Raw genomic sequence first — 27767 nt, 5'->3', positions numbered from 1 at the left:
CATCCCGATCGATTGAGCAACTTTTTCCTCAACGACTTCGGAGCCTGAAGCCACCTCCTCCTTCTCCTCCTCCTCCTCCTGGACAGCATGAACAACCGGTGCTGGTTCTTCAGCGACTCCGGAGACATCTTCACTGACTTCGAGTATGGAAGCGTCCTCGATTATCTCGAAGACTTCTTCCAGCGAGATATCTTCGACATTCTCGAGCTCTTTGGCGACTTCCATCATTAGCTCCAAATCCCCAAATTCTTCATCAAGAAATTCCCCAACTTCTGAAACACCTTGAACACCCCCGTCGATTGGTGCAACCTCTTCTGCGAGTCCATCGCCACCTGCAACCTCTCCTGCGTCTCTTGTACCTAAGACAGATGTGGTTTCAAGATCTCCAGTGGCTTCTGAGAGAGGATCAGCCTCCTCCATAGTTTCAAACACGGGTGTATCTTCAACCCCTTCAGAAACCGGTGCAACCTCAACCTCGGAAACGGGTGAAACCTCAATATCAACTAGCGTTGGAACCTCTTCTGCAGCTCCGGCACCTTCGAGCACTGGCGCAACCTCTTCGGCACCTTCGGACACTGGCGCAACTTCTTCAGCACCTTCGGACACTGGCGCAACCTCTTCAGCACCTTCGGACACTGGCGCAACCTCTTCAGCACCTTCGGACACTGGCGCAACCTCTTCAGCACCTTCGGACACTGGCGCAACCTCTTCAGCACCTCCGGACACTGGCGCAACCTCTTCAGCACCTTCGGACACTGGCGCAACCTCTTCAGCACCTTCGGACACTGGCGCAACCTCTTCAGCACCTTCGGACACTGGCGCAACCTCTTCAGCACCTTCGGACACTGGCGCAACCTCTTCAGCACCTTCGGACGCTGGCGCAACCTCTTCGACAACTTCGGACGCTGGCGCATCCTCTTCGACACCTTCGGACGCTGGCGCAACCTCTTCGACACCTTCGGACGCTGGCGCAACCACTTCAACAGAAACTAGCAAGACTTCAGCATCTTCAGAGACTTCAACTTCTTCAGGAATTGCGGAAACTTTTTCGATATCTTCAGGAACAAGAACGTCGATGTTCTCGGCAAGAGCTGCATCCTCTTCTGACACAGGTTCACTATCCTCGACAGCCTCGAGTGCAACCTCTTCTTCGGCCTCAAATGCAAATCCTTCCTTTTCAGCGATTACCTCTTCAACAGTTCCAGAAACAGGAACACCTTCAGTAGACACAACCTCCTGAACTTCTGCCGCAATATCCTCCATTATCCCCATCATCAACTCTACCTCTTCGGGAACCTCAGGAACTTCTGAGGCGAGTTCGACGATCTCTTCGAATGACGAAACATCTTCGACGTCCTCTGGGGTTGGATGAGCCCCTTCAGTACCCTCCGTGGCTTCCATTTCTTCAACCCCTTTTTCTCCTGTGTCTTCCACAACCTCTGCAACCTCAAATAAGGGTGCAACTTCTTCGATGCCCTCCGTTACATGCACAGTGCCCTCCAGGTCCACGAAGTCCAACAGAGTCCCCTCCAAGTCCTCAAACCTCGGTCCATCTTCTTCACCGCCTTCTGCGTTCAGTTCGAGTCCAACCCCCTCCGGGAGTGAGGCGAAATCTTCCGGCTCCTCTGCACTCAAGAACACCTGCACAAGTACCTCCGAACCTTCATCGAACTCCTGAATGGATTCCAGCGCGGATACGATTTCGTCGACGATCTCCTGCGATGATGGCATCTCTTCGTCCATGTCAGGCACAGGCGAAGTGATCCCTTCCAGAGTCGCAACCGGTGGTTCAACCTCAGACATTCCTACCTTTCCGAACTCATGTGTTGAAGTTAGTTGTACTTCAGGCACCTCGAACACCTTGTCCTCTTCAGTGGCCTCCTCCTCAGAGGGCGTCATAACCTCGTCAACCATTTCAGATAAAAGTGCAACATCTTCAGTCACCTCAAACACCTCTTCAGTGATATCGGAAGCAACTGAAACCTCTTCAGCGACCTCGGCAACTGCAGCGACCTCTTCAGTGACCTCGGCAACTGCAGCGACCTCTTCAGTGACATCGGCAACTGCAGCGACCTCTTCAGTGACATCGGCAACTGCAGTGACCTCTTCAGTGACATCGGCAACTGCAGCGACCTCTTCAGTGACATCGGCAACTGCAGCGATCTTTTCAGTGACCTCGGCAACAGCAGCGACCTCTTCAGTGACCTCGGCAATTGCAGCGACCTCTTCAGTGACCTCGGCAAATGCAGCGATCTCTTCAGTGACCTCGGCAACTGCGGCGGTCTCTTCAGTGACATCGGCAACTGCAGCGTTCTCTTCGGTGACCTCGGCAACTGCAGCGACCTCTTCAGTGACCTCGGCAACTGCAGCGACCTCTTCAGTGACCTCGGCAACTGCAGCGACCTCTTCAGTGACCTCGGCAAATGCAGCGACCTCTTCAGTGACCTCGGCAGCTGCAGCGACCTCTTCAGTGACCTCGGCAAATGCAGCGACCTCTTCAGTGACCTCGGCAACTGCAGCGACCTCTTCAGTGACCTCGGCAACTGCAGCGACCTCTTCAGTGACCTCGGCAACTGCAGCGACCTCTTCAGTGACCTCAGCAGCTGCAGCGACCACTTCAGTGACATCGGCAACTGCAGCGACCTCTTCAGTGACTTCGGCAACTGTAGCGACCTCTTCAGTGACCTCGGCAAATGCAGCGACCTCTTCAGTGACCTCGGCAACTGCAGTGACCTCTTCAGTGACCTCGGCAACTGCAGCGACCTCTTCAGTGACCTCGGCAACTGTAGCGACCTCTTCAGTGACCTCGGCAACTAGAGCGACCTCTTCAGTGACCTCGGCAACTAGAGCGACCTCTTCAGTGACCTCGGCAGCTGGAGCGACCTCTTCAGTGACCTCGGCAGCTGGAGCGACCTCTTCAGTGACCTCGGCAGCTGGAGCGACCTCTTCAGTGACCTCGGCAGCTGGAGCGACCTCTTCAGTGACCTCGGCAGCTGGAGCGACCTCTTCAGTGACCTCGGCAGCTGGAGCGACCTCTTCAGTGACCTCGGCAACTGCAGCGACCTCTTCAGTGACCTCGGTAAATGCAGCGACCTCTTCAGTGATCTCGGCAGCTGCAGCGACCTCTTCAGTGACCTCGGCAGCTACAGCGACCTCTTCAGTGACCTCGGCAGCTGCGGCGACCTCTTCAGTGACCTCGGCAACTGCAGCGACCTCTTCAGTGACCTCGGCAACTGCAGCGACTTCTTCAGTGACCTCGGCAGCTGGAGCGACCTCTTCAGTGACCTCGGCAGCTGCAGCGACCTCTTCAGTGACCTCGGCAGCTGCAGCGACCTCTTCAGTGACCTCAGCAGCTGCAGCGACCTCTTCAGTGACCTCAGCAACTGCAGCGACCACTTCAGTGACATCGGCAACTGCAGCGACCTCTTCAGTGACATCGTTAACTGGAGCGACCTCTTCAGTGACCTCGGCAACTGCAGCGACCTCTTCAGTGACCTCGGCAACTGCAGCGACCTCTTCAGTGACCTCGGCAACTGTAGCGACCTCTTCAGTGACCTCGGCAAATGCAGTGACCTCTTCAGTGACCTCGGCAGCTGAAGCGACCTCTTCAGTGACCTCAGCAGCTGCAGCGACCTCTTCAGTGACCTCGGCAGCTGCAGCGACCTCTTCAGTGAACTCGACAACTGCAGCGACCTCTTCAGTGACCTCGGCAGCTGGAGCGACCTCTTCAGTGATCTCGGCAGCTGCAGCGACCTCTTCAGTGACCTCGGCAGCTGCAGCGACCTCTTCAGTGACATCGGCAACTGCAGCGACCTCTTCAGTGACCTCAGCAACTAGAGCGACCTCTTCAGTGACCTCGGCAACTAGAGCGACCTCTTCAGTGACCTCGGCAACTGCAGCGACATCTTCAGTGATATCGGCAAATGCAGCGACCTCGGCAACTGCAGCGACCTCTTCAGTGACATCGGCAACTGCAGTGACCTCTTCAGTGACCTCGGCAACTGCAGCGACCTCTTCAGTGACCTCGGCAAATGCAGCGACCTCTTCAGTGTCATCGGTAACTGCAGCGACCTCTTCAGTGATCTCGGCAACTGCAGCGACCTCATCAGTGACCTCGGCAACTGCAGCGACCTCATCAGTGACCTCGGCAACTGCAGCGACCTCTTCAGTGACCTTGGCAACTGTAGCGACCTCTTCAGTGACCTCGGCAACTGCAGCGACCTCTTCAGTGACCTCGGCAAATGCAGCGACCTCTTCAGTGACCTCGGCAACTGCAGCGACCTCTTCAGTGACCTCGGCAACTGTAGCGACCTCTTCAGTGACCTCGGCAACTGCAGCGACCTCTTCAGTGACCTTGGGATCAGGAGTGACCTCGGGACTAGACGTGACCTTTTGAATGGCCTCGTCCATGACTTCAGGATCCTGCACCTCTTCGATGACATCTAGAACCAATGCAACCTCATCTAAGACTCCAGGAACGTGTGGAACCTCTTCCTCGTCTTCGAGCAGTGCACCTTCAACACCTTCAGACGCGGATGCGAGCTCTTCAATGACCTCCAACAACAAGGTCATCTCCTTTAGGTTCTCTGTAACTGAGACAACATCTTCAGCAGTTCCCATACCGGGTGCGATCTCCTCCGCTACTCCTAATGGCGATGCAACCTCCTCCACTAGTTCTGGAACTACGAACCTTTCCTCCATGGTTGGTGACTCGAAGATTTCTGAAGCTGGTAACACTTCTGCAATTATTTCTGGGCCTGATCCAACCTCTACGACCGGTACAACCTCTTCAACTATTTCTTGAAGAGGAGCTTCAAGATTTCTGAAGTCTATGACTGACACAACCTCAATGACCTCTTCTACAGCCTCCTCAGGGGTCTTCGGAAGTGATGTAATCTCGATGATCCCCTGGGAAACTGTATCCTCAACAGCCACAGGCTCTTCGACAATCACTGCCTCCTCTACAGACACAAGCTCTTCGACAGCCACAAGCTCCTCGACAGTCACGGGTTCCTTGACATACACGGGCGCTTCAATGGTCACGGGTTCTTCATCAGCCATGGGATCCCCGACGGTATCGGGCTCGTCGATAGACACGGGTTCTTCCACAGACACGAGCTCTTCGACAGACACGGGCTCTCCGACAAACACGGGCTCTTCGACAGACACGGGCTCCTCGACAGACACGGGCTCCTCGACAGACACGGGCACTTCGACAGACACGGGCTCCTCGACAGCCACGGGCTCCTCGACAGCCTGAGGTGCTTCATCAGATACTGACTCCTCGACAGCCACAGGCTCTTCTTCAATAGGACTTCCTTCCTTGCCTAGCTCCTCATCTCTCATTTCTCTGATCACTATGGGAGTTTTGATCACTTCGGCGTGCGCCCCACTGAATATCCCCAACATAGGTGCACCGCCTGCAGGCGGCGGCACTGCCTTCTCGACAAGATTTTCGGGTGGGGTCGCCATGTCCTGTGACCAAGCTAATTCTTCAAACAGTTCCTTAAACTCGACAACCACGTCTTCAGCAAACTCTTCCAAATTACGAACCATTTCCTCTCTAGTCAGGTTCACCTTACTTACAGTTACCACCTTGGCCTCGGCCAAGCTCTCGACCACCTCCTCCTTCAGCTCTGCCACATCTTCAACCACGTCTCCCCTCAACCGGGCCACGTCACCCACAACCATTTCCTTCAATTCAACCGTGCTTTCAATTATTTCGACCCTGAGATCGACTGTCCCTTCGACCACGGTCTCCTTTGCGTCAACGACCGCTTCCATTACCTCGCCCTTCAAACCAATTACGTCCTCAACCAACTCTTCCCTAATCTCTTCTACACCTGCGACCAACTCCTCCTTAACCTCGGCCATGCCTTCAACAACCTCTTCCCTCACTCCCACTACACCTTCAACCACCTCCTCCTTCAAGCTGACCACGCCTTCGACAACCTCTTCCGTGAGTTCGGCCACACCTACAACCACCTCCTCCTTAACCTCAACTACACCTTCAATCACCTCTTCCTTTACTTCAACCACACCTCTGACCATCTCCTCCTTTAACTCAACCACACTTTCGACCACCTCGTCCTTCACTTCAACCACACAACCAACAGATTCTTCTCTAAAGGAAACCACACCTTCGACTATTTCCTCCTTCAGTTCAGCAACGCCTTCGACCAGAACCTCCTTTACATCGACAACACCCTCCTTCACTCCTTCCACAACCTCTGTCACACTCTCAATCATCTCCTCTGCCACCTCGAGCACACTCTCAACCATCTCTTCCTTCAAATCAACGATTCCTTCAACCACCTCCTCAACTATTTCAAATACCCCTTCAACCACCTCATCCTTCAACTCAGACACAGTCTGAACCACTTCTTCCATTATCTCGTGCACGCTTTCAACCACTTCTTCCTTGAGTTCGACCACTCCTCCAGCCACCTCTTCAGCAACTTCGGAAAATCCTTCGACTAGTTCGTCTAAAGCATCATATATATCTCCATCATCCTCTTCCTTTGGTTCTTTGACAACCTCAGGTTCTCTAACAATATCGTGTTCTTCCACAACTTCCGACTCCTCGAAAACTATGGACTCAATCTCATGCTCATCGTGAATCAATGATTCCTCGGATAATTCTTCAAGGACTTCGGGTTCTTCAACATCTTCAAGCACAACAACCACAGGCTCCTCGGTGAGAACAGACTCGACAACAACCACGTCCTCGTCGATAACCATGGACTCCTCGACAACCACAGGCTCTTCGACAGCCGCGGGCTCTTCGACAGCCACGGGCTCTTCGACAGCCACGGGCTCTTCCACAGACACGGGCTCTTCCACAGACACGGGCTCTTCCACAGACACGGGCTCTTCCACAGACACGGGCTCTTCCACAGACACGGGCTCTTCCACAGACACGGGCTCTTCCACAGACACGGGCTCTTCCACAGCAATCGATTCTTCGACAGCCACGGGTTCAAAAGAAATTGGCTCTTCGACTGCCACGAGCTGTTCAACAGCCAAGGGCTCTTCGACAGACACGGGCTCTTCCACAGACACGGGCTCTTCCACAGACACGGGCTCTTCCACAGACACGGGCTCTTCCACAGACACGGGCTCTTCCACAGACACGGGCTCTTCCACAGACACGGGCTCTTCCACAGACACTGACTCTTCCACAGACACTGACTCTTCCACAGACACTGACTCTTCCACAGACACTGACTCTTCCACAGACACTGACTCTTCCACAGACACTGACTCATCGACAGACACGGGCTCTTCCACGGACACGGGCTCTTCCACAGACACGGGCTCTTCCACAGACACGGGCTCTTCGACAGACACGGGCTCTTCGACAATCACGGGCTCTTCGACAATCACGGGTTCCTCAACAGAGATGGGCTCCTCAACAGAGACGGGCTCTTCGACAGACACAGGCTCTTCCACGATAACGGGCTCTTCCACAGCAACGGAATCTTCCATGGCCACGGGTTCTTCCACAACCGGGGGTTCTTCAACAGAAATCGGTTCTTCGACAGCCAAGGATTCCTCAACAGAAAGGGGCTCTTCGACAGCCACGGGTTCCTCAATTAAAATGGCCTCTTCGACAGTCACGGGCTCCTGAACAGCCACGGACTCTTCGACAGCCACTGGTTCCTCTTCAGTCCCGAGCTCTTCGTCAGGCACGGGCTCTCCGACAGACAAGTGTTCCTTGATAGACACGGGTTCGTCGACAGACAAGGGCTCTTCGTCAGACACTGGTTCCTCTTCAGTCCCGGGCTCTTCAACAGACACGAGCTCTTCGACAGAAACTGGTTCCCCGATAGACACGGGTTCCTCGACTGACACGGGTTCCTTGACAGCCACGGGCTCTTCGACAGCCACGGGCTCTTCGACAGCCACGGGCTCTTCGACAGCCACGGGCTCCTCGACAGCCACGGGCTCTTCTACAGCCACGGGCTCTTCCACAGACACGGATTCCTCAACAGAGACGGGCTCTTCGACTGACATGGGTTCTTCCACAGCCACGGGCTCTTCCACAACCGGGGGTTCTTCAACAGAAATCGGTTCTTCGACAGCCAAGGATTCCTCAACAGAAATTGGCTCTTCGACAGCCACGGGTTGCTCAACTAAAATGGCCTCTTCGACAGTCATGGGCTCCTGAACAGCGACGGACTCTTCGACAGACACGGGCTCTTCCACAACCACTGGTTCCTCTTCAGTCCCGGGCTCTTCGTCAGACACGAGCTCTCCGACAGACACGGGCTCTTCGATAGACAGGGGTTCATCGACAAACACGAGCTCGTCAACAGACGCGGGCTCTTCCACAGAGATTGGTTCCTCTTCAGTCCCGGGCTCTTCGACAGACACGGGTTCCTCGACAGACACGGGCTCTTCCACAGACACGGGCTCTTCGACAGCAATTGGTCCTTCGACAGACACGGGCTCTTCCACAGCAACGGGCTCTTCTACAGCAACGGGCTCTTCCACAGCAACGGGCTCTTCCACAGCAACGGGCTCTTCCACAGCAACGGGCTCTTCCATGGCCACGGGCTCTTCCATGGCCACGGGCTCTTCCATGGCCATGGGCTCTTCCATGGCCACGGGCTCTTCCATGGCCACGGGCTCGTCCACAACCGGGGTTTCTTCAACAGAAATAGGCTCTTCAACAGCCAGGAGCTTTTCGACACCCACGGGTTCCACGACAGTCAAGGGCTCCGCGACAGTCACGGGCTCCTCTGCAGCAGAGGGCTCCTTGATAGCCACAGCCTCTTCAACTGACCCGGGTTTTTCGACCGACACGATTTCTTCGACAGCCATAGGTTTATCGACACTTACGGCCTCTTCGACAGACACGGGCTCTTCGACAGACACGGGCTCTTCGACAGACACGGGCTCTTCGACAGACACGGGCTCTTCGACAGACACGGGCTCTTCGACAGACACGGGCTCTTCGACAGACACGGGCTCTTCGACAGTCACGGGCTCTTCGACAGACACGGGCTCTTGGAGAGCCACGGGCTCTTCGACAGCTAAGGGCTCTTGGTCAGCCACGGGCTCTTCGACAATTACTGGTTTCTCTTCAGTCCTGGGCTCTTCGTCAGACATGGGCTCGTCGATTGACAAGGGTTCGTCGACAGACATGGGTTCGTCGACGGACACGGGCTCTTCGACAGCCACGGAATCCACGACAGTCAAGGGCTCCTCAACAGCCACAGCCTCTTCAACTACCCCGGGTTTTTCTACAAACACTGTCTCTTCGACAGACACACGCTCCTCGACAGCCACGGCCTCTTCAACAACCACGTGCTCTTCGACAGCCACAACCTCTTCGCCAGCCACGGGCTCCACGACAGCCACGGGTTCCTCGACAGCCACGGGTTCCTCGACAGCCACGGGTTCCTCGACAGCCACGGGCTCTTCGACAGCCGCGTGCTCCTCGACAGACAAGGGCTCCTCGACAGACAAGGGCTCCTCGACAGACACGGACTCCTCGACAGACATGGGCCCTCCCACACACACGGGCTCTTCCACAGATACGGGCCCCTCCACAGACACGGGATCTTCGACAGATTCAGGCTCCTCGATAGTTACTGTTTCTTCCACATCCACAGGCTCCTTGACAGCCACGGGCTGTTCCACAGACACGGGCTCTTCCACAGACATAGGCTCTTCCACAGACACGGGCTCTTCCACAGATTCAGGCTCCTCGACAGTTACCGTTTCTTCCACTTGCAAAGGCTCCTCGACAGACACGGGCTCTTCGGCAGACACGGGCTCCTCGATAGTTACTGTTTCTTCCACATGCACAGGCTCCTCGACAGATACGGGCTCTTCGGCAGACACGGGCTCTTCCACAGACACGGGCTCTTCCATAGATTCACGCTCCTCGATAGTTACTGTTTCTTCCACATGCACAGGCTCCTCGGCAGCCACGGTCTCTTCGATAGCCACGGTCTCAACAGACACGGGCTCTTCCACAGACACGGGCTCTTCCACAGACACGGGCTCTTCGACAGCCGTGGGCTCTTCGACAGCCGCGGGCTCTTCGACAGACACGGGCTCTTCGACAACCACGGGCTCTTCGACAGACACGGGCTCTTCGACAGCCGCCGGCTCTTCGACAGCGGCGGGCTCTTCGACAGCCACGGGCTCTTCGACAGTCGCGGGCTCTTTGACAGACACGGGCTCTTCGACAGCCACGAGCTCTTCGACAGCCACGGGCTCTTCGACAGCCACGGGCTCTTCGACAGCCACGGGCTCTTCGACAGCCACGGGCTCTTCGACAGCCACGGGCTCTTCGACAGCCACGGGCTCTTCGACAGCCACGGGCTCTTCGACAGCCACGGGCTCTTCCACAGCCACGGGCTCTTCCACAGCCACGGTCTCTACGACAGACACGGGCTCTTCCACAGACACGAGCTCTTCCACAGACACGGGCTCTTCGACAGCCGCGGGCTCTTCGACATATTCATGCTCCTCGACAGTTACTCTTTCTTCCACATGCACAGGCTCCTCGACAGACACGGGCTCTTCCACAGATTCACGCTCCTCGATAGTTACCGTTTCTTCCACATGCACAGGCTCCTCGACAGACACAGGCTCTTCGGCAGACACGGGCTTTTCAACAGATTCAAACTCCTCGATAGTTACCGTTTCTTCCACATCCACGGTCTCTTCGACATCCACGGTCTCTTCCACAGACACGGTCTCTTCCACAGACACGGTCTCTTCCACAGACACGGTCTCTTCCACAGACACGGTCTCTTCCACAGACACGGTCTCTTCCACAGACACGGTCTCTTCCACAGACACGGTCTCTTCCACAGACACGGTCTCTTCCACAGACACGGTCTCTTCCACAGACACGGTCTCTTCCACAGACACGGTCTCTTCCACAGACACGGTCTCTTCCACAGCCACGGTCTCTTCCACAGCCACGGTCTCTTCCACAGCCACGGTCTCTTCCACAGCCACGGTCTCTTCCACAGCCACGGTCTCTTCCACAGCCACGGTCTCTTCCACAGCCACGGTCTCTTCCACAGCCACGGTCTCTTCGACAGCCACGGTCTCTTCGACAGCCACGGTCTCTTCGACAGCCACGGTCTCTTCGACAGCCACGGTCTCTTCGACAGCCACGGTCTCTTCGACAGCCACGGGCTCTTCGACAGCCACGGGCTCTTCGACAGCCACGGGCTCTTCGACAGACACGGGCTCTTCGACAGACACGGGCTCTTCGACAGACACGGGCTCTTCGACAGACACGGGCTCTTCGACAGACACGGGCTCTTCGACAGACACGGGCTCTTCGACAGACACGGGCTCTTCAACAGACACGGGCTCTTCCACAGACACGGGCTCTTCCACAGACACGGGCTCTTCCACAGACACGGGCTCTTCCACAGACACGGGCTCTTCCACAGACACGGGCTCTTCCACAGACACGGGCTCTTCCACAGACACGGACTCTTCCACAGCCACGGACTCTTCCACAGACACGGACTCTTTCTCAGACACGGACTCTTTCTCAGACACGGGCTCTTCCACAGCCACGGGCTCTTCCACAGCCACGGGCTCTTCCACAGACACGGGCTCTTCCACAGACACGGGCTCTTCCACAGACACGGGCTCTTCCATAGATTCACGATCCTCGATAGTTACTGTTTCTTCCACATGCACAGGCTCCTCGACAGCCACGGTCTCTTCGATAACCACGGGCTCTTCGACAACCACGGGCTCTTCCAAAGACACGGGCTCTTCCACAGACACGGGCTCTTCCACAGACACGGGCCCTTCGACAGACACGGGCTCTTCGACACCCACGGGCTCTTCGACACCCACGGGCTCCTCGACAGACACGGGCTCTTCCACAGACACGGGCTCTTCGACAGCCGCGGGCTCTTCGACAACCGCGGGCTCTTCGACATCCGCGGGCTCTTCGACAGACACGGGCTCTTGGACAGCCGCCGGCTCTTCGATAGCCGCGGGCTCTTCGACAACCGCAGGCTCTTCGACAGCCGCGGGCTTTTCGACAGCCATGGGCTTTTCGACAGCCATGGGCTCTTCCACAGACACGGGCTCTTCCACAGACACGGGCTCTTCCACAGACACGAGCTCTTCGACAGCCACGGGCTCTTCCACAGACACGGGCTCTTCCACAGACACGGGCTCTTCCACAGACACGGGCTCTTCGACAGCCGCGGGCTCTTCGACAACCGCGGGCTCTTCGACAGATTCAGGCTCCTCGACAGTTACTGTTTCTTCCACATGCACAGGCTTCTCGCCAGACACGGGCTCTTCCACAGACACAGGCTCTTCCACAGATTCACGCTCCTCGATAGTTACTGTTTCTTCCACATGCACAGGCTCCTCGACGGACACGGGCTCTTCGACAGACACGGGCTTTTCCACAGATTCAAGCTCCTCGATAGTTACTGTTTCTTCCACATCCACAGGCTCCTCGACAGCCACGGTCTCTTCCACAGCCACGGGCTCTTCCACAGACACGGGCTCTTCCACAAACACGGGCTCTTCCACAAACACGGGCTCTTCCACAGACACGGGCTCTTCCACAGACACGGGCTCTTCCACAGACACGGGCTCTTCCACAGACACGGGCTCTTCCACAGACACGGGCTCCTCGACAGACACGGGCTCTTCCACAGACACGGGCTCTTCCACAGACACGGGCTCTTCCACAGACACGGGCTCTTCCACAGACACGGGCTCTTCCACAGACACGGGCTCTTCCACAGCCACGGGCTCTTCGACAGACACGGGCTCTTCGACAGACACGGGCTCTTCGACAACCACGGGCTCTTCGACAACCACGGGCTCTTCGACAACCACGGGCTCTTCCACAGACACGGTCTCTTCGGCAGACACGGGCTCTTCCACAGACACGGGCTCTTCCATAGACTCTGGCTCTTCCATAGACACGGGCTCTTCCACAGACACGGGCTCTTCCACAGACACGGATTCTTCCACAGACACAGGCCCTTCCACAGACACGGGCTCTTCGACAACCACAGACTCTTCGACAGATTCAGGCTCGCCAGTTACTGCCTCTTCCACAAACACGGGCTCTTCCATAGACACGGGCTCTTCCATAGACACGGACTCTTCGACAACCACGGGCTCTTTGACAGATTCAGGCTCCTCGCCAGTTACCGATTCTTCCATATGCACAGGCTCCTTGACATCCACGGGCTCTTCCTCAGGCACGGGTTCCTCGACAGACACGGTCTCTTCGACAGACACGGGCTCTTCGACAGACACGAGCTCTTCGACAACTACAGACTCTCCCACAGATTCAGGCTCCTCGACAGTTACTGCTTCTTCCACATGCACAGGCTCCTCGACAGCCACGGTCTCTTCGACAGCCACGGTCTCTTCCACAGCCACGGTCTCTTCCACAGCCACGGTCTCCTCGACAGACACGGTCTCCTCGACACCCACGGGCTCCTCGACAGCCACGGGCTCCTCGACAACTATGGGCTCGACAGCCACGGGCTCCTCTACCGCTGTGGGTTCTTCAACAGCTAAGGGCTCTTCCATAGCCGGGGGCTCTTCGATAGCCAAGGGCTCCTCGACAGCCAGGGGCTCTTCCACAGACACGGGCTCTTCGACAACCACAGACTCTTCGACAAATTCAGGCTCCTCGACAGTTACTGCTTCTTCCGCATGCACAGGCTCCTCGACAGCCACGGTCTCTTCGACAGCCACGGTCTCTTCGACAGCCACGGTCTCTTCGACAGCCACGGTCTCTTCGACAGCCACGGTCTCTTCGACAGCCACGGTCTCTTCGACAGACACGGTCTCTTCGACAGACACGGTCTCTTCGACAGACACGGTCTCTTCGACAGACACGGTCTCTTCGACAGACACGGTCTCTTCGACAGACACGGGCTCCTCGACAGCCACGGGCTCCTCGACAGCCACGGGCTCCTCGACAGCCACGGGCTCCTCGACAGCCACGGGCTCCTCGACAGCCACGGGCTCCTCGACAGCCACGGGCTCCTCGACAACCACGGGCTCCTCGACAGCCACGGGCTCCTCGACAGCCACGGGCTCCTCGACAGCCACGGGCTCCTCGACAGCCACGGGCTCCTCGACAGCCACGGGCTCCTCGACAGCCACGGGCTCCTCGACAGCCACGGGCTCCTCGACAGCCACGGGCTCCTCGACAGCCACGGGCTCCTCGACAGCCACGGGCTCCTCGACAGCCACGGGCTCCTCGACAGCCACGGGCTCCTCGACAGCCACGGGCTCCTCGACAGCCACGGGCTCCTCGACAGCCACGGGCTCCTCGACAGCTATGGGCTCAACAGCCACGGGCTCCTCGACAGCTATGGGCTCGACAGCCACGGGCTCCTCCACCGCTGTGGGTTCTTCAACAGCTAAGGGCTCTTCGATTGCTAAGGGCTCTTCCATAGCCGAGGGCTCTTCGACAGCCAAGGGCTCCTCGATAGCCAAGGGCTCCTCGACAGCCACGGACTCCTCGACAGACACGGGCTCTTCGACAGACACGGGCTCCTCGACAGACAAGGTCTCTTCCACAGACACGGCCTCTTCCACAGACACGGCCTCTTCCACAGACACGGGCTGTTCCACAGACACGGGCTCTTCGACAGCCACGGGCTCTTCCACACCCACGTGCTCTTCCACAGCCACGAGCTCTTCGACAGACACGGGCTCTTCCACAGACACGGGCTCTTCCACAGACACAGGCTCTTCCACAGACACGGGCTCTTTGACAACCACAGACTCCTCGACAGTTACTGCTTCTTCCCCATGCACAGGCTCCTCGACAGCCACGGGCTCTTCCACAGACACGGTCTCTTCCACAGACACGGTCTCTTCCACAGCCACGGTCTCTTCCACAGCCACGGTCTCTTCCACAGCCACGGTCTCTTCCACAGCCACGGTCTCTTCCACAGCCACGGTCTCTTCCACAGCCACGGTCTCTTCCACAGACACGGTCTCTTCCACAGACACGGTCTCTTCCACAGCCACGGTCTCTTCCACAGCCACGGTCTCTTCCACAGCCACGGTCTCTTCCACAGCCACGGTCTCTTCCACAGCCACGGTCTCTTCCACAGCCACGGTCTCTTCCACAGCCACGGTCTCTTCCACAGCCACGGTCTCTTCCACAGCCACGGTCTCTTCCACAGCCACGGTCTCTTCCACAGCCACGGTCTCTTCCACAGCCACGGTCTCTTCCACAGCCACGGTCTCTTCCACAGCCACGGTCTCTTCCACAGCCACGGTCTCTTCCACAGACACGGTCTCTTCCACAGACACGGTCTCTTCCACAGACACGGTCTCTTCCACAGCCACGGTCTCCTCGACAGCCACGGTCTCCTCGACAGACACGGGCTCTTCCACAGACACGGTCTCTTCCACAGACACGGGCTCTTCCACAGACACGGTCTCTTCGACAGGCACAGACTCTTCGACAGATTCAGGCTCCTTGACAGTTACCGTTTCTTCCACATGCACAGGCTCCTCGACAGCCACGGTCTCTTCTACAGCCACGGTCTCTTCCACAGACATGGTCTCTTCCACAGACACGGGCTCTTCCACAGACACGGGCTCTTCCACAGACACGGGCTCCTCCACAGACACGGGCTCCTCCACAGACACGGGCTCCTCCACAGACACGGGCTCCTCCACAGACACGGTCTCTTCCACAGACACGGTCTCTTCCACAGCCACGGTCTCTTCCACAGCCACGGTCTCTTCCACAGCCACGGTCTCTTCCACAGCCACGGTCTCTTCCACAGCCACGGTCTCTTCCACAGCCACGGTCTCCTCGACAGCCACGGTCTCCTCGACAGCCGCGGTCTCCTTGACAGACACGGGCTCTTCCACAGACACGGGCTCTTCCACAGACACGGTCTCTTCCACAGCCACGGTCTCTTCCACAGCCACGGTCTCTTCGACAGCCACGGTCTCTTCGACAGCCACGGTCTTCTCGACAGCCACGGTCTCCTCGACAGACACGGGCTCTTCCACAGACACGGGCTCTTCCACAGACACGGTCTCTTCGACAGCCACAGACTCTTCGACAGATTCAGGCTCCTTGACAGTTACTGTTTCTTCCACATGCACAGGCTCCTCGACAGCCACGGTCTCTTCGACAGACACGGTCTCTTCCACAGACATGGTCTCTTCCACAGACACGGGCTCTTCCACAGACACGGGCTCTTCCACAGACACGGGCTCTTCCACAGACACGGGCTCTTCCACAGACACGGGCTCTTCCACAGACACGGGCTCTTCCACAGACACGGGCTCTTCCACAGACACGGGCTCTTCCACAGACACGGGCTCCTCCACAGCCACGGTCTCTTCCACAGCCACGGTCTCTTCCACAGCCACGGTCTCTTCCACAGCCACGGTCTCTTCCACAGCCACGGTCTCTTCCACAGCCACGGTCTCTTCCACAGCCACGGTCTCCTCGACAGCCGCGGTCTCCTCGACAGCCGCGGTCTCCTCGACAGACACGGGCCCTTCCACAGACACGGGCTCTTCCACAGACACGGGCTCTTCCACAGACACGGGCTCTTCCTCAGACACGGGTTCTTCGACAGACACGGTCTCTTCGACAGACACGGGCTCTTCGACATCCACAGACTCGTCGACAGATTCAGGCTCCTCGACAGTTACTGTTTCTTTCACATGCACAGGCTCCTCGACAGCCACGGGCTCTTCCACAGCCACGGTCTCTTCGACAGCCACGGTCTCTTCGACAGCCACGGTCTCTTCGACAGCCACGGTCTCTTCGACAGCCACGGTCTCTTCGACAGCCACGGTCTCTTCGACAGCCACGGGCTCTTCGACAGCCACGGGCTCTTCGACAGCCACGGGCTCTTCGACAGCCACGGGCTCTTCGACAGCCACGGTCTCTTCGACAGCCACGGTCTCTTCGACAGCCACGGTCTCTTCGACAGCCACGGTCTCTTCGACAACCACGGTCTCTTCGACAGCCACGGGCTCTTCGACAGCCACGGTCTCTTCGACAGCCACGGTCTCTTCGACAGCCACGGGCTCTTCGACAGCCACGGGCTCTTCGACAGCCACGGGCTCTTCGACAGCCACGGGCTCTTCGACAGCCACGGGCTCTTCGACAGCCACGGGCTCTTCGACAGCCACGGGCTCTTCGACAGCCACGGGATCCTCGACATCCACGGGCTCATCCACCGCTGTGGATTCTTCAACAGCCAAGGGCTCTTCGATAGCCACGGGCCCTTCCATAGCCGAGGGCTCTTCAACAGCCAAGGGCTCTTCGATACCCACGGGCTCTTCCATAGCCGAGGGCTCTTCAACAGCCAAGGGCTCTTCGATAGCCACGGGCTCTTCCATAGCCGAGGGCTCTTCCATAGCCAAGGGCTCCTCGATAGCCAAGGGCTCTTTGACAGCCAGAGGTCCTTTAACCGAAATGGATTCTTCGACAGCAACGGTCTCTTCGACAGCCACGGTCTCTTCGACAGCCACGGTCTCTTCGACAGCCACGGTCTCTTCGACAGCCACGGTCTCTTCGACAGCCACGGTCTCTTCGACAGCCACGGTCTCTTCGACAGCCACGGTCTCTTCGACAGCCACGGTCTCTTCGACAGCCACGGTCTCTTCGACAGCCACGGTCTCTTCGACAGCCACGGTCTCTTCGACAGCCACGGGCTCTTCGACAGCCACGGGCTCTTCGACAGCCACGGGCTCCTCGACAGCCACGGGCTCATCCACCGCTGTGGGTTCTTCAACAGCCAAGGGCTCTTCGATAGCCACGGGCTCTTCCATAGCCGAGGGCTCTTCCATAGCCAAGGGTTCTTCGATAGCCAAGGGCTCCTCGATAGCCAAGGGCTCTTTGACAGCCAGAGGTCCTTTAACCGAAATGGACTCTTCGACAGCAACGGTCTCTTCGACAACCACGGGCTCCTCGACAGCCACGGGCCCCTCGACAGACACGGGCTCCTCGACAGACACGGGCTCCTCGACAGACACGGGCTCCTCGACAGACACGGGCTCCTCGACAGACACGGGCTCCTCGACAGACACGGGCTCCTCGACAGACACGGGCTCCTCGACAGACACGGGCTCCTCGACAGTCACGGGCTCCTCGACAGACACGGGCTGCTCAACAGACACGGGCTCCTCGACAGCCACGGTCCCCTCGACAGACACGGGCTCTTCCACAGACACGGGCTCTTCCACAGACACGGGCTCTTCCACAGACACGGGCTCTTCCACAGACACGGGCTCTTCCACAGACACGGGTTCATCGACAGACACGGGCTCTTCCACAGACACGGGCTCTTCCACAGACACGGGCTCTTCGACAACCACAGACTCTTCGACAGATTCAGGCTCCTCGACAGTTACTGTTTCTTCCACATGCACAGACTCCTTTACAGCCCCGGCCTCTTCGACAGACACGGTCTCTTCGACAGCCACGGTCTCTTCGACAGACACGGGCTCCTCGACAGACACGGGCTCCTCGACAGCCACGGGCTCCTCGACAGCCACGGGCTCGACAGCCACGGGCTCCTGCACCGCTGTGGGTTCTTCAATAACCAAGGGCTCTTCGATAGCCAAGGGCTCTTCGATAGCCAAGGGCTCTTCGATAGCCAAGGGCTCTTCGATAGCCAAGGGCTCTTCCATAGCCGGGGGCTCTTCCATAGCCAAGGTCTCTTCGATAGCCAAGGGTTCCTCGAAAGCCAAGGGTTCCTCGAAAGCCAAGGGTTCCTCGATAGCCAAGGGCTCCTCGATAGCCAAGGGCTCCTCAAAAGCCAAGGGCTCCTCAAAAGCCAAGGGCTCCTCAAAAGCCAAGGGCTCTTTGACAGCCACAGGTCCTTTAACCGAAATGGACTCTTCGACAGCCACGGTCTCTTCGACAGCCACGGGCTCCTCCACCGCTGTGGGTTCTTCAACAGCCAAGGGCTCCTCGACATTCACGGGCTCTTCGACGGCCACGGGCTCTTTGACGGCCACAGGCTCCTCGACAGCCACGGGCTCCTCCACCGCTGTGGGTTCTTCAACAGCCAAAGGCTTTTCGATAGCCAAGGGCTCTTCCATAGCCGAGGGCTCCTCGATAGCCAAGGGCTCCTCAATAGCCAAGGGCTCTTTGACAGCCACAGCTCCTTTAACCGAAATGGACTCTTCGACAGCCACGGGCTCGTCGAAAGCCACGGGTTCTTCGAGAGCTACGGGCTCTCTAAGACCCTGTATTACAAGAGTAGATTCTTTACCATCTTTTTTGTCTTCAATCTGCTGTTCTTTGAATGGCGGCGATTGTTCGATAGTAAGCAATTCTTCAAGCATGTCTATATCTTTGGAACTTGCTGACCCTAAGTCTTCTCTGAGAAGTCTGTCCTCACTTACTTCCATACTGCTGGAACCTCCTACTAATCCAATTTTAAATTTGCTCTCACTCAGATCATTCACACGGACCAAAGGTTCCTTGTTACCCTTAGCAAACTGACCTGCAAAATCTCCCGTGAAATCTTTAACTTTCGTAGGTTCTTCAAGAACCCATCGGCGTACCCTTTTCGTGCCAACCACCCCGACATCAGACTGCCCTAATTCAAATGAATGGAAAGTATCATACTCCATTTCGGTGCTTAGCAAGCCCTCAACTCCATCAGGCTCTTCCAAGGTCTGCGTCAGTTTCAACCCAAGGAGCCCTAAATCTTTCGTGTGGTCACTATCTACGGGCTCTTCTACTTCAGGAGATAAAATGCTCTTGGTGAAACTCTCCATCCCATCAAAAATATCAACAGGATCTTCACTCATTAACTCAGCCACCACGTCACCCATGACAATCGTTCCCTTTCCGAACTCCCCAACCATGTCCGGTTCTTCCGATACATCGAACACCGTTTCCACACGACCATCAATGCCGCTGACACCGCCCACCTCTACAGGAACTTCCTCCACAGCTTCTAGGGCCACAGCAGCAGGATCAACAGCATCGAGAACACCGGGTACCTCAACTGCTTCAGTAATTTTAATATAAGGATCATCTAGTTCTTGGTCTTCTGACAATTCAGTAACCTCCTCTAATGCATCTGTAATAGGAACCTCCTGCACTACCTCCACAACAGGAAATTCCTCTACCATTTCAATAGCAACAACCTCTTCAGTAGCAGGAACCTCCTCAACCGTCTCAATAACAGGAACCTCATCTGCTGCTTCATTAACGAGAACCTTCACTGCTGCCTCAGTAACAAGAATATCCACTACCTCTCCAGGTACAAGAATCTCTTCTACTGTTTCAGCAACAGGAACCTCCTCTACTCTTTCAATGACAGGAACCTCCTCTACTGTTTCAGCGACAGGAGCCTCCTCTGTTTCAGTGAGAGGAGCCCCCTCTACTGTTTCAGTGACAGGAGCCTCCTCTACCGTTTCAGTGACAGGAGCCTCCTCTACCGTTTCAGTGACAGGAGCCTCCTCTACCGTTTCAGTGACAGGAGCCTCCTCTACCGTTTCAGTGACAGGAGCCTCCTCTACCGTTTCAGTGACAGGAGCCTCCTCTACCGTTTCAGTGATGGGAACCTCCTCTACCGTTTCAGTGATGGGAACCTCTACTGATTCAGTAGCAGGAGCCTCCTCGACTGATTCAGTAGCAGGAGCCTCCTCCTCGACTGATTCAGTAGCAGGAGCCTCCTCCTCGACTGATTCAGTAGCAGGAGCCTCCTCCTCGACTGATTCAGTAGCAGGAGCCTCCTCCTCGACTGCTTCAGTAGCAGGAGCCTCCTCCTCGACTGCTTCAGTAGCAGGAGCCTCCTCCTCGACTGCTTCAGTAGCAGGAGCCTCCTCCTCGACTGCTTCAGTAGCAGGAGCCTCCTCCTCGACTGCTTCAGTAGCAGGAGCCTCCTCCTCGACTGCTTCAGTAGCAGGAGCCTCCTCCTCGACTGCTTCAGTAGCAGGAGCCTCCTCCTCGACTGCTTCAGTAGCAGGAGCCTCCTCCTCGACTGCTTCAGTAGCAGGAGCCTCCTCCTCGACTGCTTCAGTAGCAGGAGCCTCCTCCTCGACTGCTTCAGTAGCAGGAGCCTCCTCCTCGACTGCTTCAGTAGCAGGAGCCTCCTCCTCGACTGCTTCAGTAGCAGGAGCCTCCTCCTCGACTGCTTCAGTAGCAGGAGCCTCCTCTACCGTTTCAGTGACGGGAGCCTCCTCCACCGTTTCAGTGACGGGAGCCTCCTCCACCGTTTCAGTGACGGGAGCCTCCTCCACCGTTTCAGTGACGGGAGCCTCCTCCACCGTTTCAGTGACGGGAGCCTCCTCCACCGTTTCAGTGACGGGAGCCTCCTCCACCGTTTCAGTGACGGGAGCCTCCTCCACCGTTTCAGTGACGGGAGCCTCCTCCACCGTTTCAGTGACGGGAGCCTCCTCCACCGTTTCAGTGACGGGAGCCTCCTCCACCGTTTCAGTGACGGGAGCCTCCTCCACCGTTTCAGTGACGGGAGCCTCCTCCACCGTTTCAGTGACGGGAGCCTCCTCCACCGTTTCAGTGACGGGAGCCTCCTCCACCGTTTCAGTGACGGGAGCCTCCTCCACCGTTTCAGTGACGGGAGCCTCCTCCACCGTTTCAGTGACGGGAGCCTCCTCCACCGTTTCAGTGACGGGAGCCTCCTCCACCGTTTCAGTGACGGGAGCCTCCTCCACCGTTTCAGTGACGGGAGCCTCCTCCACCGTTTCAGTGACGGGAGCCTCCTCCACCGTTTCAGTGACGGGAGCCTCCTCCACCGTTTCAGTGACGGGAGCCTCCTCCACCGTTTCAGTGGCGGGAGCCTCCTCCACCGCTTCAGTGGCGGGAGCCTCCTCCACCGCTTCAGTGGCGGGAGCCTCCTCCACCGCTTCAGTGGCGGGAGCCTCCTCGACCGCTTCAGTGGCGGGAGCCTCCTCGACCGCTTCAGTGGCGGGAGCCTCCTCGACCGCTTCAGTGACGGGAGCCTCCTCGACCGCTTCAGTGGCGGGAGCCTCCTCGACCGCTTCAGTGGCGGGAGCCTCCTCGACCGCTTCAGTGGCAGGAGCCTCCTCGACCGCTTCAGTGGCAGGAGCCTCCTCGACTGCTTCAGTGGCAGGAGCCTCCTCGACCGCTTCAGTGGCAGGAGCCTCCTCGACCGCTTCAGTGGCAGGAGCCTCCTCGACCGCTTCAGTGGCAGGAGCCTCCTCGACCGCTTCAGTGGCAGGAGCCTCCTCGACCGCTTCAGTGGCAGGAGCCTCCTCGACTGCTTCAGTGGCAGGAGCCTCCTCGACTGCTTCAGTGGCAGGAGCCTCCTCGACTGCTTCAGTGGCAGGAGCCTCCTCGACTGCTTCAGTTGCAGGAGCCTCCTCGACTGCTTCAGTTGCAGGAGCCTCCTCGACTGCTTCAGTAGCAGGAGCCTCCTCGACTGCTTCAGTAACAGGAGCCTCCTCGACTGCTTCAGTAGTATGAACCTCCTCGACTGCTTCAGTAGCATGAACCTCCTCGACTGCTTCAGTAGCATGAACCTCCTCGACTGCTTCAGTAGCATGAACCTCCTCGACTGCTTCAGTAGCATGAACCTCCTCGACTGCTTCAGTAGCATGAACCTCCTCGACTGCTTCAGTAGCATGAACCTCCTCGACTGCTTCAGTAGCAGGAGCCTCCTCGACTGCTTCAGTAGCAGGAGCCTCCTCGACTGCTTCAGTAGCAGGAGCCTCCTCGACTGCTTCAGTAGCAGGAGCCTCCTCGACTGCTTCAGTAGCAGGAGCCTCCTCGACTGCTTCAGTAGCAGGAGCCTCCTCGACTGCTTCAGTAGCAGGAGCCTCCTCGACTGCTTCAGTAGCAGGAGCCTCCTCGACTGCTTCAGTAGCAGGAGCCTCCTCGACTGCTTCAGTAGCAGGAGCCTCCTCGACTGCTTCAGTAGCAGGAGCCTCCTGGACTGCTTCAGTAGCATGAGCCTCCTCGACTGCTTTAGTAACAGGAGCCTCCTCGACTGCTTCAGTAGCAGGAGCCTCGTCTACTGCTTCAGTAGCAGGAGCCTCCTCTACTGCTTCAGTAGCAGGAACCTCCTGTACTGCTTCAGTAGCAGGAACCTCCTCTACTGCTTCAGAAGCAGGAACCTCCTGTACTGCTTCAGTAGCTCGAACCTCTTCTATTGCTGTGGCTGGAACCCTCTGTACTGGTTCAGTAACAGGAACCTCCTCTACTGTTTCAGTAACAGGAATCTCCTGTACTGCTTCAATAACAGGAATCTCCTCTACTGCTTCGGTAGTAGAGAACTCCTCTATTGCTTCAGTAGCAGGAACCTCCTCTACTCTTTCAATAGCAACAACCTCCTCTACTTCTTCATTAGCAGGAACCTCCTCTATTGCTTTGGTAACAAGACTTTCCTCTACTGATTCAGTAACAGTAACCTCCTTTTCCTCTCCTGTGATAAGCATCTCCTTTACTACTTCAAGTTTGGGAACCTCATCTACCAACTGAAGAACAGTAAAATCTACTTCAAATGCTGGATCCTCCACTTTAGAAACGTCTTGTACTGTTTTTTCAAAAGGAATTTTTTCCATCACTTCAGCAGCAGGAGCCTCATCTACAATTTCCTCCACCATAAAAGGAACCTCTTCTCCTCCTATAATATCAACAGCTTCATGTGTTACTTCAGTAACTGGAATTTCTCCTTTCATGAGAGTACCTTCTTTATCAAATTCCGTAAAACCTGTTTCAAGAGGAACCACTTCACTCAGAATTTCCTCAATCAAAGTGCCTACCCCATCATCCTCACCCTCCGAGGGTTCTACCACTACCTCAGCTTTGTCAGGATCTTTGAGAACCTTGAAGGAGGGTACATCTTCCTTGAACTTATCCCCCACACTCCCACCACTCTGGCTACTGTCATTTCTACCCTCCTGGATTAGCAATCCAAGTTTATCCTCAAAGTACTCACTACTCGTCCCTTCATCGTCTGCATCGGAGAAAAGCTTTTCAATGAGCTTGATGGCTCCAAACACATTTCGCTTTCCAGTGGAATGGCCAACTAGACTGTCACTAAGAAGCTTAAGAAGGTAATCGTTGGTCTGGAAATGTGCACACACTAAATGGTCACTGTCATTGGATATTAAAGCAGTAAGATGGACAAGATTGATGGCCAGGGCCCGGGCATGGAACTCTCCTGCCAGCTTGGCCCAGTCATGCTCTCCATGAGCATCGACTTTCTTGGCCTGGACATCCTCCCTACCACCTACACCATTACTAACACTACGAGAAGCTTCTAGTGGCACCTTACCTGTTTCCATGTCAGCAGCATCTACTTTGGCACTGGGTTCCTTACCTAAAAAAGAAACACGAGCTTTAGCATTACTCTGACTTTCATGGGCATTAAGACTATGAGCAGCATTGTTATCTACAGAGGTATGAGAAGGGGATCCACTGAGACTCCTACCTGCAGTAACAGTGGGGATGTCGTTCTGCACTGAATCGATGATACTGGCTGCAGGATCAGGTTCGGATCTGGACTCGGATTCGGGAATGCGATACAAAGCAGACGAAGTGGGTATTGCATCATGGGGGGTTGGGTTTAAGGCACTATGGGTATGGTCATGGCTGTCTACGGGAGCATCTACTTCGGGCTTGTGTTTATACATCCCCTTTGGGTGCCTGGATACAGGATCCAAACCTCCCTGTGCGTTGGGTTCAGAAGCTTCTGTGTGCCGAGCATCTTCCTCTTTGTGCGACTCAGGATTTTCTGAAGTGGTCTTCCTATTTGAGTCTTCCTTTTCTTTACTATCTGAGGCTGGCCTCCCTATCACACTTGCTGGGACTTTGTCCATGTTCATCTCTCCCTCTTCTTCTGGAATAGACTTGTAGATATTAGGCAGTGTGGACGTCTCACTTGCCTCTGCCGGGCTGAACCATGATGAGAAGAGGCCTCCTTCACCTGCAGCAGGTTCTGCATGATAACGTGCTTCCAGGTCAGCTTCTGAGAGCAAGGAACCAAGCTCTTCATGTTCAATCTCATTGGCAACATGTTCTTCCTCTGGTGTCACCTGAGGTGGTGCAAGGACTTTCTTACCCTTTTCTTCTGCTCCACCTTCCTTTACTTCTGCTACACTCTCCTTTACTTCTGCTACACTCTCCTTTTCTTCTTCATCCTCATTTTCTTCTTCATACTCCTCCTCCTCCTCCTCCTCCTCTTCTTCTTCACCCTCTTCAAATCCTTCATCATTATTTCCATCATCTATAATTTCATGACCATCTTTCATTTCAAGATTATGTTCAGGATTCCCCTCCACTTCTTCTTTTGACAACCAAGATGGTAGAGACATTGTAAGGGATGACAACCAACCTGAACCACCTTCTGCTGAAGTTGGATTGACCTGGGCAGACTCTTGAGGGTTTTTCACTTCAGAAGCCACAGAATCTTGAGGGTTTATCACTTCAGACGCCACAGAATCTTGAGAGTTTATCACTTCAGACGCCACAGGATCTTGAGGGTTTATCACTTCAGATGCCACAGAATCTTTAGGGTTTATCACTTCAGAAGCCACAGCATCTGACAAGGTCTCTGTTGCCTCATGGGAAGGCCCACTGGTTACACCCTCAGTAGTGTCACCAAAGGACGGGTATGGTTCTGTCATGGGAGAGACAGTGGTTGTGGCCTCTGGCAAGCCTACTGATGGAGGATATGGCTCTTCACTGGGAGTATACATAGCTACATCATCTCCAGTGTAAATAGTTGTTCCATCTATAATTTCATACTGTGGCTGTGTGGGGGAAATAATCTTGTTCTTAGAAGACTCAGTGGCTTCAGTGTTCATCCCAGAATTTGAAACTGGAGAGGCTTCAGACTGACCTGCATGCTGGCCTCCTCCAGTTTCTGGAGCATTGACTGAGGTTTCTTCTGCATTACCTTTGGCTGTGTCTTGAGTATTTACCACTGGTTGTGTGGCATCAGTAGTGATTTCTTTTACCTTCTCAGCTTCCATGGGTTCCAAGACAGTTTCTGGAGAAGATGAGTCAACTGACCCTTCATGATGGGCCTCTTGAACTTCAATAGTGCTTTCTTCAGGTACCACTTCCTCTTCATTCATTTCTTCTCTTTCGTTTCCTACTGGTTCTTCTACTCCTTCAGCAGTGGTTTCCTCTCGGCCAGACACAGGTTCAACCTGTTCCTCTGGGACTATCTGACTGGCTTCTGGCTCCCCACCTGAAGGGACCTCATCACCACCTGAAGGGACTGCATCACTACCTGGAGTGAGCTCATCAGAATCTGGTGGGACGGGGGGTTCTTTGCTAGCATCTTGATTGACCCTTTGAAGCTCAAGGTCCTCAGCACTAGGAGCAACCTGGTCAGAATTGGAGGGTGGCACCCCAGGAGTGGAGGGTGGCACCTCTGGTGTAGGTAGTGTTCCTTTATCTGCATCTTGTCCAGACTTGGAGTTGTCTGTGGGCACTACATAACTCGGGTTGCGTTTCAGGATTTTCAGTTCTCGTATGAACTTTTTCGGTGCGTATCCTCTTTTCCCTCTGATCTGTGCAAAAGAGAAAAGGTTGAAGTTTGAATCATAACCTACATAACATTAACTTACTTGCAACACACAAGGGTTCATAAAGTGAAAAATATCTGTTTGGCATTAGGCACAATAAACCAATGCTACACATCCCTACAAAAACACACACACACTCCAAGACTGACCACCAAATTCACCACCCCACCAAATTCCTCCAGACATCAGCCCTACAAAGAAATTCCTCCAACAGACAAAAATCACATTATCACAGCTGTGTTTACCTCACCAACCAGCTTTGGAACAATGCCAATGTAGAGTATACCTGGCGACAGAAGCCAATTACCCCAGATGCATTCACCACCCAGAGGACATTGAACACTATATCCTACATTGTCCTACTCTAATCTCACATTATTGAACATTATCTCTTCTTTGAATTTGAATTATTTCTGGGCTAATCCAGTGAGGCTTGTTTCCTGGAAGCCATGGGTCTCCTGCACACCTGCAACCCGAGACAACGGAGTGATTGAAACCAACAAATTCAACAAGATACCTCACAAAAAATTATCATGGAAGTAGGAACATAAGTGAATGGAGCACTGGATGCAAGAGGAGGCAAGGATGACAGAATGCATAGATATGACTGGAGAGTGGTTGTTAATGAATGAAGAAATGATGTAGCCCAAAGGAATTTTCTTGTCTGCTCTGTAATTTTTTTTTAAGGAGGAGGAAGGGGTACCATAAAATGAAGAATAAGGAAGGTAATGCACCTATGCCAGGAGGCATCTAGCTGTAGCTGAAGCTATTACCTTTGCCCTATGTGCAGGACTGTTGGTGGAGGGAATTGGAAAGAAGTGCAGGATTTGAACCCACAACTATGTGAATGAGACCAACATGCTTCCAATTAAGCCACCAGCACATATAATGAAGCAGTAGGGATAAATCAGCTCCAGCTGTTATGTCCTGCTGTAGCAACCTATGCAGTGTGGTGGGGTACAGGGATGACCCTTCATCTGTGAGATCCTATGATGGGAGGGATGATGAATGGATTTTGAAAGAATGCAGGGTAGGTGTATGCTTCAACTTAGGCAGCCCTTTATCAAAGGGGAAAAGGTTTTTTGGTACGTCTGTATGCATATGAAAAATAGGATTTAGGTTTGCTAGAAATATTGTGTTAACTTTGAGGAACAAATTAACAAGGGCAGCAGTAAAGGACAGGTTGTCTGGTTGGAGGGAGGTTACTAGCAAAGTCCCACAGGGTTCAGTGTTTATCCCAGTAATGATCTAGA

The 27767-nt window shown here is 55.4% G+C and overlaps 1 protein-coding gene across 9 annotated transcripts in view; it reads right to left on the bottom strand.

The window, feature by feature from the left end:
• Tango1 (transport and golgi organization 1) overlaps nt 1–27767 on the bottom strand; it is a 149933-nt gene that overhangs the window by 76082 nt on the left and 46084 nt on the right. For all 9 annotated transcript variants that reach the window (XM_076209405.1, XM_076209402.1, XM_076209398.1 and 6 more), the window contains exon 3: nt 24411–26499. In XM_076209405.1, coding sequence (XP_076065520.1) covers nt 24411–26499 — 2089 coding nt within the window. The remainder of the gene's footprint in view (nt 1–24410; nt 26500–27767) is intronic.

The sequence above is a fragment of the Oratosquilla oratoria genome, chromosome 26, assembly GCF_046742065.1.
Source record: "Oratosquilla oratoria isolate Oo_2021 chromosome 26, ASM4674206v1, whole genome shotgun sequence".
NCBI lineage: Eukaryota > Metazoa > Arthropoda > Malacostraca > Stomatopoda > Squillidae > Oratosquilla > Oratosquilla oratoria.
Note: the sequence above shows the minus strand (reverse complement) of the source record. Positions and strands in the feature narration are given on the sequence as shown.